The sequence below is a fragment of the Macrobrachium nipponense genome, chromosome 6 (genome assembly GCF_015104395.2).
Source record: "Macrobrachium nipponense isolate FS-2020 chromosome 6, ASM1510439v2, whole genome shotgun sequence".
In the NCBI taxonomy this organism is placed as follows: Eukaryota; Metazoa; Arthropoda; class Malacostraca; order Decapoda; family Palaemonidae; genus Macrobrachium; species Macrobrachium nipponense.
The window spans coordinates 20,070,448-20,087,647 of record NC_061108.1 but is presented as its reverse complement, the minus strand read 5'-3'; the positions used below and the strand labels follow the sequence as shown (position 1 = coordinate 20,087,647).

The 17,200-nt window shown below is 36.4% G+C and overlaps 1 protein-coding gene across 2 annotated transcripts in view; it reads left to right on the top strand.

Moving 5' to 3' along the window:
* The window catches only part of LOC135216878 (paired box protein Pax-6-like), a 192,448-nt gene that overhangs the window by 121,022 nt on the left and 54,226 nt on the right, over positions 1 to 17,200 (top strand). For both annotated transcript variants that reach the window (XM_064252399.1, XM_064252398.1), the window contains exon 6: positions 15,908 to 16,245. In XM_064252399.1, the coding sequence (XP_064108469.1) occupies positions 15,908 to 16,245 (338 nt within the window). The remainder of the gene's footprint in view (positions 1 to 15,907; positions 16,246 to 17,200) is intronic.

The window sequence follows — 17,200 nt, the reverse complement described above, 5'->3', positions numbered from 1 at the left end:
GTGCACTTTTGTAACAAATGCATACAGTTTTTAATGTCATTTACTGTAATCTGGTAATCTGTATGCCTGAAAAATATCTAGATAGCTACCAGGTCGACGGTAAATCCGTTTTTTATAATCTATCCACTTTCAAAAAGTCCTCATTATGTTTTTTCATTATTTTCACAATTTACGTGTCAGATAACTTAGCCATTCTGGCTCCCCTTATCCAGACAGGGTAAAATTCTAGTTAATACTTAAGACGACAACAACGCTTCATGCTTAGCTTTTGTTCGTGAAAAAGATTCATCTCTGGAAGTTGTCGTTCTTGGAAAATGTACTGACCTCAGTACCTAGGCTGGAAATTCCATCTTCGGGAGACTTACGAAAAAGTGTTAAGAGATCAAAGGTCAATATTGTAGACATTTCCTTTGTACTTATTTAGTCAATTCCTTATTTTACAAGTCTGGATGCCTGGAATCGCTTTTTTTTTTCTTAAGATCTTTGGAAACGCAACAACATGTATACGATTTGCATATTGGATGCGAGATTTGGTAATAGTAAAAGTAACTGTCTTTATTTGTGCTTACGATCATATTCAAATACAAGAGTAAGATACAGTACAGTACACAAATGTACATTACCCGTATATGAAATGAAATATTGAACGATAACACTCAAACATTGCTAATAATAATAATTTTATTAGCTTGAGACCACATACAGATACAGTATTCCGTCACAAATTCCTAAAGGGGAAGAAAGTATGGACACTTCCAAATAATAATAATAATAATAATAATAATAATAATAATAATAATAATAATAATAATAACACCTGCTGTACACATCAAGTATAGCGATGGGTTGGTTAGCGTTATATAATTTATACAGTTCATTCTAGAACACAATAACAATGACAACATCATCGGCGGTAATATGAAACTCGGAGAGAGGCCGAGCAAAACCGTATTTAAAAATTGCGGAAGATACATAACACGTCTATGATACGCCGAAGAAACGCCCACTTCAAGAGGCTTAGAAAAGAAGGTTAACAAAAATTAGGATACGTAATCGAAGAGGAGCGTCGTTAATAACGATAGAGGATAAAATCTTAAAGAAATAATGAAACATTGGAGGTCATCCATAATGATAAAAAGACAGTCAATTTGAAACAGGAGTTTCATTATTCTGTCTTTTCCACATTTTAGTCATAAATTAATCATTTTCACTTATGGTCAATTTTTCCTATTGATCTCGAGAGTACACACACACACACACACACACACACACACACACACACACACACACATATATATATATATATATATAATATATATATATATAGATATATATATATATATATATGTGTGTGTGTGTGTGTGTGTGTGTGTGTATACTCTCGGGATCAATAGGAAAAATTGACCATAAGTGAAAATGATTGATTTATGACTAAAATGTGGAAAAGACAGAATAATGAGACTACTGTTTCAAATGACTGTCTTCTTTTTATCATATATATAATATATATATATATATATATATATATATATATATATATACTATAGATATATAATGAATGTATGTACGTATGTGCGTGCGTGTGAAGATGTGTGCTAGTTTTTAGAAGAATTCGCATATAACCTTCCCGACAAATTGATTAAAGAATAAAAAAAAAAAGACGCGTGCAGCGAAGAGGGAGAAATAACCAAACCGAAATAATCAAAGTAAAAGAAAAGGGAATAGCGCAGCAGAGCTGATAAGGAAAGCCGAGGAGGGAAGACGCGGAGGAGGAGGAGGAGGAGGAGGAGGAGGAGAGAATTTAGAGGAATGCCACGCAACGGCGACAATTGAGTTTCCAAGGGGGCTGGTTTTGTGGCCAACATGGCGGTCAGCCGGCCATTGTTCCCTGACACTCCTTGGGTAACCTGAAGCCGCGGCCCTTAGAACACGCGAGAGAGAGAGAGAGAGAGAGAGAGAGAGAGAGAGAGAGAGAGAGAGAGAGAATTGCTTGTTCTCCTTCTCTTCTTCCAGACGAGTCACAAGATTTCTTTAACATCGAGAAATGTTTGTGTCTTGTATTTTGAATTCTTTTTTGTCTTTTTTTGTTCAAATTCAGTGAGGAGAGAATTAGAGACGGTATACAGTCAGCTTCCTCATAAAGGTTATGTTTGGGTCCACGCGATCTATCTATAAAATATCTATTTAATCAAAATTATGAAGTAGACGCATATATCTGGTATATAGGTGTTTTAGTTTTAAAATCAGTTGAAATGTCAGCCGAGTTATTGTATGATTTTGTTAATTGATGGTTCAGTGGATCGCATTCTTATTAGCATTTGTTGTTTTTATCAAGATAACTGTATGTATTATTCTATTACATAACATCCTCAGAAAAAAAAACAGAGATACAGGCTGAAGATATACAGGCATTTTAACAGATAGTAAGGAATCATATATCTGTAAGTCTCAGCTGTTAAATTTTTTTTATAATACTAGATTGTTTTTTTTTCCTATTAAATTAAATTACTCTGAATAAGGCGGTCTAAGCATTCCGAAAAGGAAACCATGCAAAGCTCCTGTTATAATTTGCAATTTTTTTTTTTTTTTTTTTTTTTTTTTTTTTTTGGTAAGCAAATGAATATTAACACCATTTACTATCAAGTAATAGAAGAGAATGTTTGCCTATTTCATTAAAAGACATTTCATATTTTCTAAGTTAATTGTTCTCTCTCTCTCTCTCTCTCTCTCTCTCTCTCTCTCTCTCTCTCTCTCTCTCTCTCTATACAACTGGGTACCATATTTTACTTTATATTCTGAAACAGGTCTATCTACATGGAATAAACTGCCTCCAGAAGTTGTAAACAGCACTGTGAATGAAAAGTAAAACCTGCCCCCAGAGATAAGTGAGCACACGATGTCTCCTCGGATGGACTAACAAGTCTTTGAGACATCCTAATCCTTGTAACTCCTTTGAACTCCTATAAATATTCTTATTTGGTATAAATGCATCTTAATATACACGCAAAATAAAATTTAGAAAACCATGTGTATTGGTTAGCTATATAATAAAATGAACAATTATTAGACGGACATTTTCTATCATTTTGATTAAGCAAAAGGTATGAATGAAATAATAAGAGAGAGAGAGAGAGAGAGAAACTCTGATGTTAAATGATTATAACGGAATTTTCATTTTAGAGGAAATATTCATATAGATATATATATATATATATATATATATATATATATATAGATATATATCATATACGTGTATATATATAGATATATATATCTATTATATATCATAGATCCACCCTATATATAATATAATATATATATATCTTACCTATGCACATAAGTACAATATTGCATTTTTAGACTACAATAAATGCATTTATTACTGTTTATGAACACCTGCTCCTTAGCGCGAAATATATAGATTTGTGAAAGTTTACACGTCTATGCGTTTATCAAAATCTGCAGAATGCTTTGCCATACCGCTGTTCGTTCAGTCGGGGATGGTGAACAAATACCAGGAAATACAAGAAGCCTTCTATCTCTCTCTCTCTCTCTCTCTCTCTCTCTCTCTCTCTCTCTCTCTATATATATAATATATATATATATATATATATATATATATATATATGATATATATATATATATAATATATATATATAATATATATATATATATATATATATATATATATAGCCAAAAGTCACGAAATAAAGTGAAGCAATGGGTACCGCTGCAAGGCCTTTCGACTTATTGTCCTTTACTAAGCTTAGTAAAGGACAAGAAGTCGAAAGGCCTTGAAGCGGTACTACTCCATTCTTTCACTTTTCTTCGTGGCTTGTGCCTATGTTTATATATTCATCACGTTCCAAATTTTCGTAATTCAGTTATACATACACACACACACCAACCACACACACACACACACACACACATAATATATATATACTATATATATATATATATATATATATTATATATATAGATATATTATATAATAATATATATAATATATATGTATGTATATAATATATATATATAATATATATATAGTATTATTATATACATATATATATATATATATATGTATATATATATATATATTATATATATATATATATATATATATATATATATATATACTTATACAATCATTGCAGTACACATTTTTTCTTTTTTAATTATTCTATTTTCATTCTCCTTTCCTTATAAATTCCTCTTTACCTCAGTTACTTAACCTTTCCTTGCTTTGGGGTTGATTGTCCTACACTACTCATATTTTCGAATTATTTGATTGTACTTAGACGAAGTAACTTCTTTGTTGTAGGTTCATACTATTGTATATAATACTATGACCAAAATAACGGCGCGTTTTCAATATTACCGCGTTCATTATCGTAAAGACGCTATAATCCTTTATTTAGAAATATGTTCCTGATTTAGCGAAAATATATTATGACCACAGTTATCATAGTCATCTGATTGGGTAATCTATTACAGGTAATACTTATTTACCATAGCTGTGCAATCCTTCGCGCTAACAGAAATCTTGCTCTATTTAAACAACAATAACTATAAACATCAGTTCTTATCAAACTGTCAGAGTTATCACTGTTTATTTTCTTTGTTTCGTTCATTTCATTTCATTTTTTCCCGCTCTCTCTTTCTCTTCCTTTCATCCTTCGAAAGTGCGTGGCCGGAGTTAAGTGTCACTTAATGACTCTCCACTTAAGGGATCCGCCGCCTTTTGTTTTCTCTAACCGCACCCCTTTTCTCAGTCTCGTTTCAAAAGGAAGAGAAAGAAAAAAGAAAAAAAACTTTCGGTCAATATTCCTTAGACTCTCTCTCTCTCTCTCTCTCTCTCTCTCTCTCAAATTCAAGTTCAATTTGCTGCTGCCTAAGTATTTCCTACCAATTTAATCTCTTTATCTTGATATTGACCCGCGATGTGACCTTGTCAATGTTTGTTTGTCCGGTGATCGTTGTCTTCCTCATCCCATCCACCGGCCCCCTGGTACCCCCCCCAAAAAAAAAACCCCCCCCCCCCCCCTCCCCAAAAAACCTCTCATTTCTCCTTAAGGGAGGATTAGACGAACCAAGGCAGGAGACTAAAAGAAAAAAAAAAAAAAAAAAAATATATATCTGAGCCAATCAACGGTGATTACCTCTTGTCTTGGGGGATTTCTAGCCAATCGAACGATAAATTCTCCCGAGGCGCTCGGTTTCTTGGCCAATCAGGAGGCAGTGAGCCGTGGCGAGGCAGGGGTCCTCACCAATAAGGGAGGCGGTCACTCAGCAGGAACCAATGGCTGATCCCCGGTGGGCCCTGCCACCCTTCCCGTCTCTTGGAAGGCCACAACCACAAAAGGATGAGAGTTGGCCGGTCCCCTGGGACAGGGTTAAGTGTACACACACACACACACACACGCACACACACACACACACACACGGGAGGGAGAGTTAGGGAACGAAGAAGAATTAAGGGAATATTTGCTTGTTTTATTTTTCCCTATTTGTTCTACACTTTTGGCGCTAATCGACTCACTTATCACAGAGTACATTAGTATAAGTAATTTACTTTTATCATCAATTCCCAATTTATGATAATAATATCCGCTATTTATATAATGAATAGTTACACCGAAACACTGCTGATAGTACTAATGTTGATAATAATAAATTACAATTATTCTTCAGCAAAAGACCATAAGCAGATACAGCATTCATGTCCTGTTTACTAAAGAGGAGTGGAAGACAGCAACGACTTTAATAATAATAATAATAATAATAATAATATAATAATAATAATAATAATAATAATAATAATAGCGGTAGTAGTAGTTTTTAAAGTTTATAAGCTTTTGATTTGGCCTGATATATCTAAGCTAAATTTTCCCTCATCTTTTACACCTGGCTTGGATCGTCTTCCCATCAATTAACAAGGTACTACAAATAATCCAGTTGGGTAAAAAGTCTTTAGGAATATATGTGAAGTATCATTTGCCTAATTGATGTATTTCCTCAGTTTTTTGTACAGTGACAGTCATTCCTTTTGAGCCACTGGCTGGGTACTCTATGGAAAAATCGCAGTAAAATTCATAAAATTAATCAGGGAGTAATCTATATACAGATAAAAAGTAATTATACATTGGTGTATATTGAGGTATCTGTGGCAAAGTACATACTGTGTAAATCGTGAAAAAGTGAGGTGAAAGTGTTTCAAAAACGCGCGCAGAGAAATGTTCCTAATCAATATAATACTTCTTGTGATTGTGAGGATATTATTGTTATTATTATTGATAATAATAATAATGATAACAATAATAATAAGCGTCATTAAACAGAATGGCTGTCTGGATGCCGATGAGTTTATATCGCAGTTTCTTAATCTCTCGAGTGGATTTCTTATAGCAGGTAAATTATATAGATGTTCAAAGTTCATATATTCCTTGATGAATGAACTTTGGACAGCTGCTATATAATTTGACAGCTGCTACAATGAAACTCTCCAGAGACTGAGAAACTGCAATAGAAACGAAACGCCATCCAGACGGCCACTCTGTTTAATGAAGTTGGTTTAAAAGAAGGTCTCCTACCGAGGTAATAATAATAATAATAATAATAATAATAATAATAATAATAATAATAATAATAATAATAATAATAATAATAATAACAAAAACAGGACTACGCATCAAGACTATATTAAAAGGACTGTATAGAAAACAAGTTCTCCAGAAACCGGCAGAGGAAAAGATTTGATTTTTATCAAGCTTCACGAGACAAGTAATTTCGTTCATTTTCATTCCATACAAGATTTCAGCTTCATACCTTGACAGAGAAACAGTTCATCAATACAAAACTGATGAACTGTCCCATCACGTGACTTAGCAATAGCTCCATAAATGGACACCGACTGGAAGACACATAAATAGGAACTGTACGACAGAGAGCAAAACTTTCCGAAGGAACTGCTTTATAGATGGCGAACGAGTCTTCATGATAAGTTTCGTTGTGAAAGGTTTCCGGTTTAGGGGTTTTATCGTGAATTGTCTTGGGGTTGATTGTTCGATGCATAAATACAGGAAATCATTACAGGAATAACATATTTAACCGCTGAACAATGACTGGGCCGCCAAATATGTGGACTAGGATCCCGTCACGCAAAGCTAAACACGAATTTTGTATTTCATGAACAGCCGAGGGGAAAATATCTTATGAACAAAGAAAGAACACAAAAGACATGATCTGTTTATAAAGAATGAAAAGTATTTAGTTATTTCAGTCGTCAGAAATATGTTTAGGTAGTATTTACTTGTATTCACGCCGAAGTCACGTTGCCGACCTGATCACGAGAAGGATAAAAGTCTATTATCTCTCGTACATAAATATTATACCTGTCTTTTTCAGATATGTTTATTAAAAAAGCAGGTGGGCAATCTCACAACATACACACACACACATACATACACACACCACACACACACACACACACCACACCACACACAGCAACAATATATATTATCTAATATAAATATATATATATATAATAATAGAATATATATGTGTGAATATATATTTACAGTATATATATATATATTATATATATATATAATATATAGTATATATATATATATATATATGCCTTTATATATATATATATACAGAACACACATATATACAATAGATATGTATATATATATATATATATATATATATATATATATATATATATATATATATATATATATGCTTTTATAGCAGTCTTTCCTATATTTTCTACAACTGATAATTCACATGGGGCTTCTAAAACTTACTGACGACACTTTCGATAACTGTATTTCTTTCAGTCATTACAACATAATTGTTTTGTCATAGATAACCCAACAGTGTAGAACTCACTTTACATTAGGAATACTTGAATCCAAAGAGAATGATATATGATAAACACGTTTACCTTGATCAAGATTCCAACCTAAGCCTTTCTTGCTATATGGAATTCTTTCCTATCTCGCCTGAGAGCTGAATGGATGAATTCACTGTCAACCACTTATACACCCAACAAGGCAGAGGTCTGTATTCTGTCAGGGTAGATGTGCTCATCACATCTGATTCCCTTTATGTGTTCGTTATTCCCAAATGAAGTGAATTCAATGCTAGCAGATTATTTGTGGCTTAACATTTGAATGGCAAAAATGTTCTATATGGAAGTGGCACATTACTGATATGTTGATTTCGATTGTTATCCCTTTTGAGAGCTGAAAGGATAAAGTCACTACTAAAACATATATCAACTCATCAAGGCATACAAAGTTCGAATTTTGGTCCAGGTAGTCTTGTCATGAAATTCTTATCATTGATGTTGAATACGACCCTGCTTTTTAAACTTAAACAGGTGGGAGCTAATGGACCATTTCGTAGAAGTATTACTAAAATTTCTAAGCAACAGATCGCCAAAAGTAATTGTTCATGGACACTGGTTTTTCTGCTTCGTTCCCAAGGGCAGTGTTTTTTTTTTCTCATCTCGTTCCCCCCCCCCCCCCCCCCCCCCCCCCCCCCCCGTGGCCGTCGTACGGCCACGGCTATTACCCCCCCCCCCCCACCTCCCCGACCCTTAAACTAAAGCTGGGGTCGCCCCTTCATATTTATCGTTTCTACCTCTAGGTAATGATCCCAAGAGAGGTGAATATTTGATATATTCTGAAGCTTTACGTTTATTCGATGCATCTGAGGGACACAACACGTACATAATCATTCAAGACTGGTAATGATAAGCCATTTCGAAGATTTCTTTTATAACTTCCCAGTTACTCTGAAGGGTATTTTTAACTGTATCTCTGTAGGAGAGGATTGAGTCGGTAAATATATATTATGTGTGTGTGTACAAGAATGTGATTAACTGATTGAGAGAGACAGAGGCAGTCTACCAAACGAAGAAAAAGCTAATTTTTGCCAATGTTACTCCTTGCTTGAATCACTACTAGTTTAGGAATATCTCCGCTCTTCATTGTAACAACATTTGGTAGGTTAAAGGGAAGGGGGGGGGGGGTGGGCCAGTCTATCCGTGTGGGCCTGGTAGGGAGGTCCCTCCCACCCCTCCTGTAAAGAGCTAAGCAATGAAAGTGGTATGAAGGGGGTGTAGGGATGCGGCAGGCCAGGTAATTAAACGGAACTCATTCATCGTGACCTTAATCACCTTAGGTAAGTCTAAACTGTCGTAAAGGTATATAGAAAAAATGTTTGGAACACCCTAAAAGCCATTACTGGCAAGGGTGAATAACTCCATTGCTCTCCCCCCCCCGATCCGCTTGAAGTTACAGACACACGCACAATCTCTCTCTCTCTCTCTCTCTCTCTCTCTCTCTCTCTCTCTCTCTCTCTCTCTCTTCTATAAAGATTATATTCACTGCGTGTGTTCCCTCCATGTCAACTATTTACATCGTGATTTTCAGACTAAGCGAGGTGTTTCACCTCACGAAACATGCCATTAGTTAAATATACACATACTGAGGTTACAGAATCATACATTTATAAATTCCACCCTTAATAGCAAATTGGAAAAACTCATATCGCATGTTCTTGTCTGTATGTGTATATATACATGCATAAGGACAATATATATGATGCGTACAAGTCTTAGCTCCATAATTTAGTGCTGAGAACTAGAAGGGTCAATATCATAAAACCACGTTTTCAGAAAAACGCATTTAAAATATTGCTTCCTTTATTAAAATTCAGCTAAGTACAGCAAACGAAAGCTTTTCTTTGGGGGTGATTGCTTAACTTATAACATTGGCCATTATAGCACTGAAACAGAGATAAATTTCTAGTTTAGTGACGATCTTAACTACAATCGGCCATTTTTTGACATTGGACCTTTTAGTTCTCAGCCCTAGAATTAATGTATGCACAACGCAGACATCATCTGTCAAAAACTACAAGCGCAATTCAGCTATTTAAAATGTACGTTTAGTATGAAAATCCCTTTACAAAACGCATAACGTTCAGAGAGAAGAGACTTTGAAGTCTCGCGTATTTCGTGGGAAGAGACAACAAAACAAGTTAAGGAAAGAGAACTCGAGTTCTTCTCAGATGACGAGATCCACATTAAGCGAGCTTTGATCGCCAGTGGAAAGCCCTTCAAAGCAGTCGCTGCACATTGACCTTTAAGTTTATTTACAGCGCGCCGGAGTTCAGAGAGAGAGAGAGAAGAGAGAGAGAGTTCCTGAAGACTACTTATACCGAAGGACACGATGCTTTCACCATTCAGTCTTTCCGAAATGAGAGAGAGAGAGAGTTCCTGAAGACTACCTATACCAGAGGACACGATGCTTTTACCATTCATTGCTTTTTCCGACATAGAGAGAGAGAGAGAGAGAGACAGACAGACAGACAGACAGAGAAACTGAGTCCAGGAAGACGGCTTATGTCGGAGGACACGATACTTTCATAACAGCGTCTTTCCGAAATGTATCTAGAGCCGAAGTCTGTACCCATTTTCAAATTTTGTTTGTGCCCGTTTTTACGTCTCTAGAAGTAATGTAATCAAATTAATTGATAATGAAGTATGCTTAATTAGTGTTTTAATAAACTCTTAAGAACAGGATATATTTGTGCTGCATGATGTCAGTTGACTGCTTTTCCAGTTTCTGTATAAAAAGCAGTGTTAAATCTTAACGAAGTTTGGTTTCTTCACTTAAAGCTAATAGCTCTTAATAATAATAATAATAATAATAATAATAATAATAATAATAATAATAATAATAATAATAATAATAATAATCAATATTAATATCATTATTATTATTATTATTATTATTATTAGTTATTATTATTATTATTAGTTATTATACAATAATAATAATAATAATAATAATAATAATAATAATAATAATAATAATAATAATAATAATAATAATAATAATAATAATTATTATTATTATTATTATTATTATTATACAGAACGATAAACCAGAATGCAAAGCTTAATGTCCCTTCCTCTCTCTCTCTCTCTCTCTCTCTCGCTTATCAATTGCGTTTACCGTTAGAGTCACCGTGTTCTCCATTCATGAAACTGGTAATATATCATCAACAGCATCATCAACATCGTGCAACGACAATACCTCTGAAATTCCGCCGCTCATGTCTTGTTTGTGCTTTGTCTTCCACAAATCTCCACTTCTTACCATAGTTCTTATCCTAGGAGGCCTGGGTCTTCCAGCTCCTTTGGTGCCATGTCAACAAAGCCATTGCAGTTTTCTCCTTCGTCATTGTATGAACTACATGTCAGGTTCGTAGGATATGGGTATATACATACAAGTGTATACTATAGATATATATACGTGTATACATGTGTGTGCATGTATGTAAATATGTATGTATGTGGCTACAGAATGATGTATCCCCTATTGGTTTAGGAAATATAAGCGATAGCTTCTACGAGGTTCAGGATAAATACTGGGCCCTTCAGCTTCCGGGGGATGCTAGTAACCAGGTTACTGATCGTCCCTAACTTATTCCAGCATCCTTTTCAGTTCCCCTGCTCTTGGGATGGAATGTGGCTTGCAAATAATGACTGTAATTTTGTAAACTGACTCGCAATGGGTGTCTGAGTGACTTCAAGAGGTCTTTAATGGTGTTCTCATTATTTATTTTGTATTTATATAAGGCATCAACTGAAACACAGGTCACTGGAACTCAGATCACTGAAACACAGGCAACTGAGACACAGGTCACTGGAAACTCAGGTCACTGAAACACAGGTCACATGGTCACTGATACACAGGTCAGTGAAACACAGGTCACAGGAAATCAGATCAGTGAAACACAGGTCACTAAAGCACTGGTCAGTGGAACTCAAGTCGATGAGACACAGGCCACTGGAACTCAGGTCACTGAAACGCAGGTCACAGGACCTCAGATCAATTAAACACAGGTCACTGAAACACAGGTCAAAGGAACTCAGATCACTAAACACAGGTCACTGAAACATAGGTCACAGGAACTCAGGTCACTGAAACAGGTCAGTGGAACTCAGGTCAATGAAATACAGGTCACTGAAACTCAGATCACTGAAACGCAAGTCACTGAAACACATGTCCCTGGAACTCAGATAACTGAAACACAGGTCACTGGAACTCAGGTCACTGAAACACAGGTCACTGAAACACAAGTCAATGAAACACAGGTCACTGGAACACGGGAAACATTTCCGAGAAAAATGATGAAGCTGAGAGATCATTGTGGCTGTTACAATTGCTCATGACTACCAAGTAGGGCAGCGATTATTTCCATTATCCGCCATGTAATAAGACCCATCTATTAATGTCCTTAAAATAATTATAGGTTTTCTTTAATTGGTCACTGGAACACTGAGAACGTTTCCAGCAACACTTATGCCCAATGATTAGGACAATGACCATGACGCGCAATGTCATAAAGACTAAAAATAATCTAAGATTGTTCTCAAAATGACTGTAGATTTTCATTACCACTTGCATGATTTTGCAATTATTAATATTATCATTATTATCAACCCCCCCTCCCTTCAAACACCGGCCCCCTCCCCCATCCTTCTTATCACCGTTCTGCCCACGGCTCCTCTTCCCCCTGTTTTCTTGATAATTGGATACAAACTGAACCAATTAATCCAGATTACAGCGTCGGTGTAGGCTTCGCCATCAAAGAGGCTTTTATGCGTCCTATTAGAAAATATCGGATGCTTCTTCTTTTTCTTCAAAGAGAGAGAGAGAGAGAGAGAGAGAGAGAGAGAGAGGAGAGAGAGAGACTTTGCCTGGGGGGTGGCTACCGTACTCCTTGGATCATGCCTTTCAGTTTTAATAAAAGTGGTGTAGGACTCTCTCTCTCTCTCTCTCTCTCTCTCTCTCTCTCTCTCTCTCTCTCTCTCTCTCTATCTCTCTCTCTCTCTCTCTCTCTTCTTGCCGAAGATGAAATGTCAAAGACGATTTCAATATTGGCATCGGCGATATTGCAGACATTTTCCAATATCGTTTGTTTCCTTTAGACAAAGATGACAGAAGAGGCTTGGTTTTCATGGGGGTATAGGGGATCTAGTATGGGATGGGTTGGAAGGGAAGTCTCCTCCAGGCCTTATTGGAGTGGGAGTTGTGGGTAGGTAGGCCTAGAGAACAATATAGGTGGCAAAAGCGATTTGTTTCATATAAATGCATCGAATAATCCTGCCCTTAACCGGTGCATAATATACCCAAACAATTTCATTGTTGTTTTATCGACCTCCCTTTTGTGGTACATAATTTCTTAAGATTTCAGATGTCATTTGTGTTCATTTTTATCATTTCATACATTTTCCCTTCCCTTACGAAAGGAGGCAACAGAAGGCAAATTTAAAGAAATGGCAAATTTAACGATCATCAAGCCGTGCTACAACTATTCAGACGAATTTCATGTAAAGGATACTTTTTCCGAGTCTTCCTAGAGTTGAAAGCAATTTTTTCCCGGTTGTCTTACTTTTTTTATTGTGGTATTTTGGATACGTTAGCAAAGCAAGAATAGAGCAATAACTTTTATTGCTTTGTTTTGCCATACTATCAAAAACAATGGGAAAATCTCTCTCTCTCTCTCTCTCTCTCTCTCTCTCTCTCTCTCTCTCTCTCTCTCTCTCTCTCTCGCCTTTTATTATTTTGCTAGAATAATGTTGTGATTGAACAAACGTCTCTAGTCTCATATGTAAGTCTCATTTTATATGCCTGTAATAATTTGCGCAGTGTAGCCACATTAAAGACAACATTTAAATGAAAACTATGGAGTAGCTAATTGGGAACGAGACTTTTTAGCGCAAGAGACATAGAAATGATAAGTCATTTTTAACCAAGTACAGAGTACTTAAGAGAGAGATGACACTGAATTAAAAAGTCCAAGAATTTTTTAAAATTAATGAAAATTTACATGAAAGCATACTGCATCAATTACTTAAAATATCAGGATGGAGAGGAAAGTGCTCATCACCCGTTATTACTAATATCATGTTTCGAAGGAAAAAAATCTATAAAGTACATTAGAAAATGTTATTCGGTTTAATTTTCACATATACACAACGACGCATTTAGAAAACATGCAAAGTAAAATATGGATTTCAATAAACAACACGAAGCATATTGTATCAGGAGAGAGAGAGAGAGAGAGAGAGAGAGAGAGAGAGAGAGAGAGAGAGGGTGGGGGGACAGTGTGTACGATTGTTCATAATACCCTGGGAAGTCCCTCAATGGGTATTCTAGGCAGCACAATACCGGCGGTCGCGCAGTTGATTCGAGCGCCTCGCGGGGGGTCAACGGCGCCATACAAAGAGGTTCCAATCAACTTCTTCGGGCGATGTCGTGTGGCGATTGTTTTGTAACTCTGCACTTGTTATTTAATAATAGCGAGGGAGGGCGTTATTGAAAGGGAATGCCTTGCTTGGGCATTGTCACAGTGGAATGCGAAGCGATTGGGGTGTTCTTGGTACGAGAGAGAGAGAGAGAGAGAGAGAGAGAGAGAGAGAGAGAGAGAGTGAGAGAGGAGGGGGTGGTGAGTCACGGTTGGAAAATTTGTCGTATCTGATACGATTATCATGTGATGTATTAAATTCCACAATGTATTAACGTCTGTTCTTTGTACAGAATATTAACTTGTTTTAGGTATTTTCTGAAGCCTTTCATTTTCCAAGGGAAGAGAACTTTCATGAGCATGAATGTTTTAGGGAAAAGCAAAAATCCATTGAAAGATGCCAACCAATGAATTATGCCGCCTAATAAACAGAATGAAATACGGAAGAATGGCCTCCAAAAGTAAGTCTAGCTGATGACAGCGGTTATGTAGACAAAAGGAAAATCTCCACAATATTCTGGTCACTATCCCGATCAGACTGACTTTTATGTTTTTGACCGGCGAGAGAAATTAAATTTAGAAGAATAATGAAATAATTGTACCAAAAAAAACGACTTTGACAAATATTCGGCAGATATTGACGAGGTTGGTTACTGGGACAATCATAGACAGTGAAGCTTTGGGTATGGAACTTGGAGAGGTCCCACAGTTGGTATTATCTCTGACAGCCTGTGATAGAGATGTGGTTGGGAACCTGATCAAAGATTTTGGAATTCTAAAAGTCACAGGAGATATAAATGAATAATTTCCATTGACTGTTCATACGTTTCTGGTGCGGTGGCCGTTTCAATTTTTTAGCGACTGTAAAGCCCTTTCCACACGAGGGGGCAAATGCACGACGGGCAGACACTTGCCAATATTGTGAGTGGATGGCGATCACGAGAGTGGTCCAAGTCATAGGTTCGCCTGCCTGTGACTACTGCCTCCCTTGGACTGTTTGATCTGGTAACACTGTTGAAAAGCGACAGAATTACGGGCAAAACAGAGTGCCCGTCGTGTCTTTGCCCCTCGTCTGGAAGGGGTTAAGCGTAAAGCCTCTATAGGTGTACATTCATCTGAATCACTGTACACATCTCATAATTTCTCCATCAGATAAACGTGAACATAGTAGTTTAACCTTGCTCTTCGCTAAACTAGAGGACTTGTAAACATTCTGTTTGATCTTTGTTTAGCTTTAGCCGATCTATTATTCCTCATTCCATGAACATTGAACATTTTCATCTCTCCTTAAATATTTTCATCTCGTTTACTGATCTATTCTTCATTCTATTAACGTTTTAATCTCTCTTTAACTGATCTATTCTCCAGTCCATGATCATTTTCATCTCTTTAGATGCTCTATTCTTCAGGCCATGAACATTTTAATATCCTTAATTGATATACTCTTCAGTTCGTGAACATTCTGTTTGTTCTTTGTTAACCTAATCTACAATTCATGACATTTTTTTTTTCTTTTTTGAATCTTTGTTAGATTGTGAATTCAACTTTGATCTTGATGTTCCCGTAGGTGTCGTCCATCAACCGCGTCCTCCGTAACATCAACGCGAAGGAAAGCAGCGGCAGCGGCTCAGGGGGCGCCCCGGTCCCTGGCGGACCCCCTGGTGGGGGAGGAGGAGGAGGCGGAGGAGGAGGAGGAGCAGGAGGAGGAGGAGGTAGCGCCGTGGCTACTGCAGGAGCTGGAGGCGGCGGTGCCGGCGTCGGAGGGGGCCAGACGATGGGCATCGGAGGCGGGAACTCCACCAGCAGCAGTAATTCGAACACGCCTACCAGCACCCCGACCCAGGACCCCATGTACGATAAACTCCGCCTCCTGAATGGACAGTCGACTTGGCCTCGGTCACAATGGTAAGAAACGAATCGGATCCTTTCGTGTCTGTCCCGTTCGTGGCGTTTCCTGTCTTCCGTGCACAACGGCGCAGGGCCTTTAGTCTCATCCCGCCTTGGAAGACCATAAAGACACATAGACTATATATATATATATATATATATATATATATATATATATATATATATATATATATATATATATATGTGTGTGTGTGTGTGTGTGTGTGTGTGTGTGTGTGTGTGTTCATTTTATTTGATTTCAAAAGATTTGCATAGCTACAGGATTTTTCCAAATTTTTATTCTGTAGTTTATCCGTGAAATTAAAAGGTGGCTTTCAGTACTTGCCGTTTCTTGTCTGAGCAAAGTATGTATTCTCACCTGTAAGATTTGTAACTTCTTTCAGTACGTGTCCAGCATGTTATAGGAAATTCTAAAGGCAACAAATCAGCATAAAAATTTTGTCATCTATATAGACTTTGATTACCAGTAACATCGTTTATTGTTCCTTTTATGAAATTCAAATGACATCTCATCTATTCGAATTTATGGTGTCAGTTAAAAGGATTTGAATCTTATAACCACGGAATACTTTAGACGCAATCACGCCCGTGACAGAATAAGCGCACGTTCAATAAATGGATACGGTGCTGAAAAATCACGCAATTATCCACTCGCATTATGAATCTACTAATAATATCATATATCAATAACCATCATCGTTATTTCCTGCGTCATTAGAAAAAAAACTTATAAATTAGTTTAATTCGGACAGCACTTTAACAAGTTCTTATACATTTTAAATTAAATTTGAGAAGTGTTAATGCGCTTAGCTGCTTATTAATAGTTTGTTATTTGACAATAAAGAAAGATTTTAATCTAACTGAAACTTGTTTTGGCATTTGTCATGTCGAGTATAATTTCATAAGTAATATTAACTATATAAAAAAAATAGAGGGACAATAAATAAGGTGG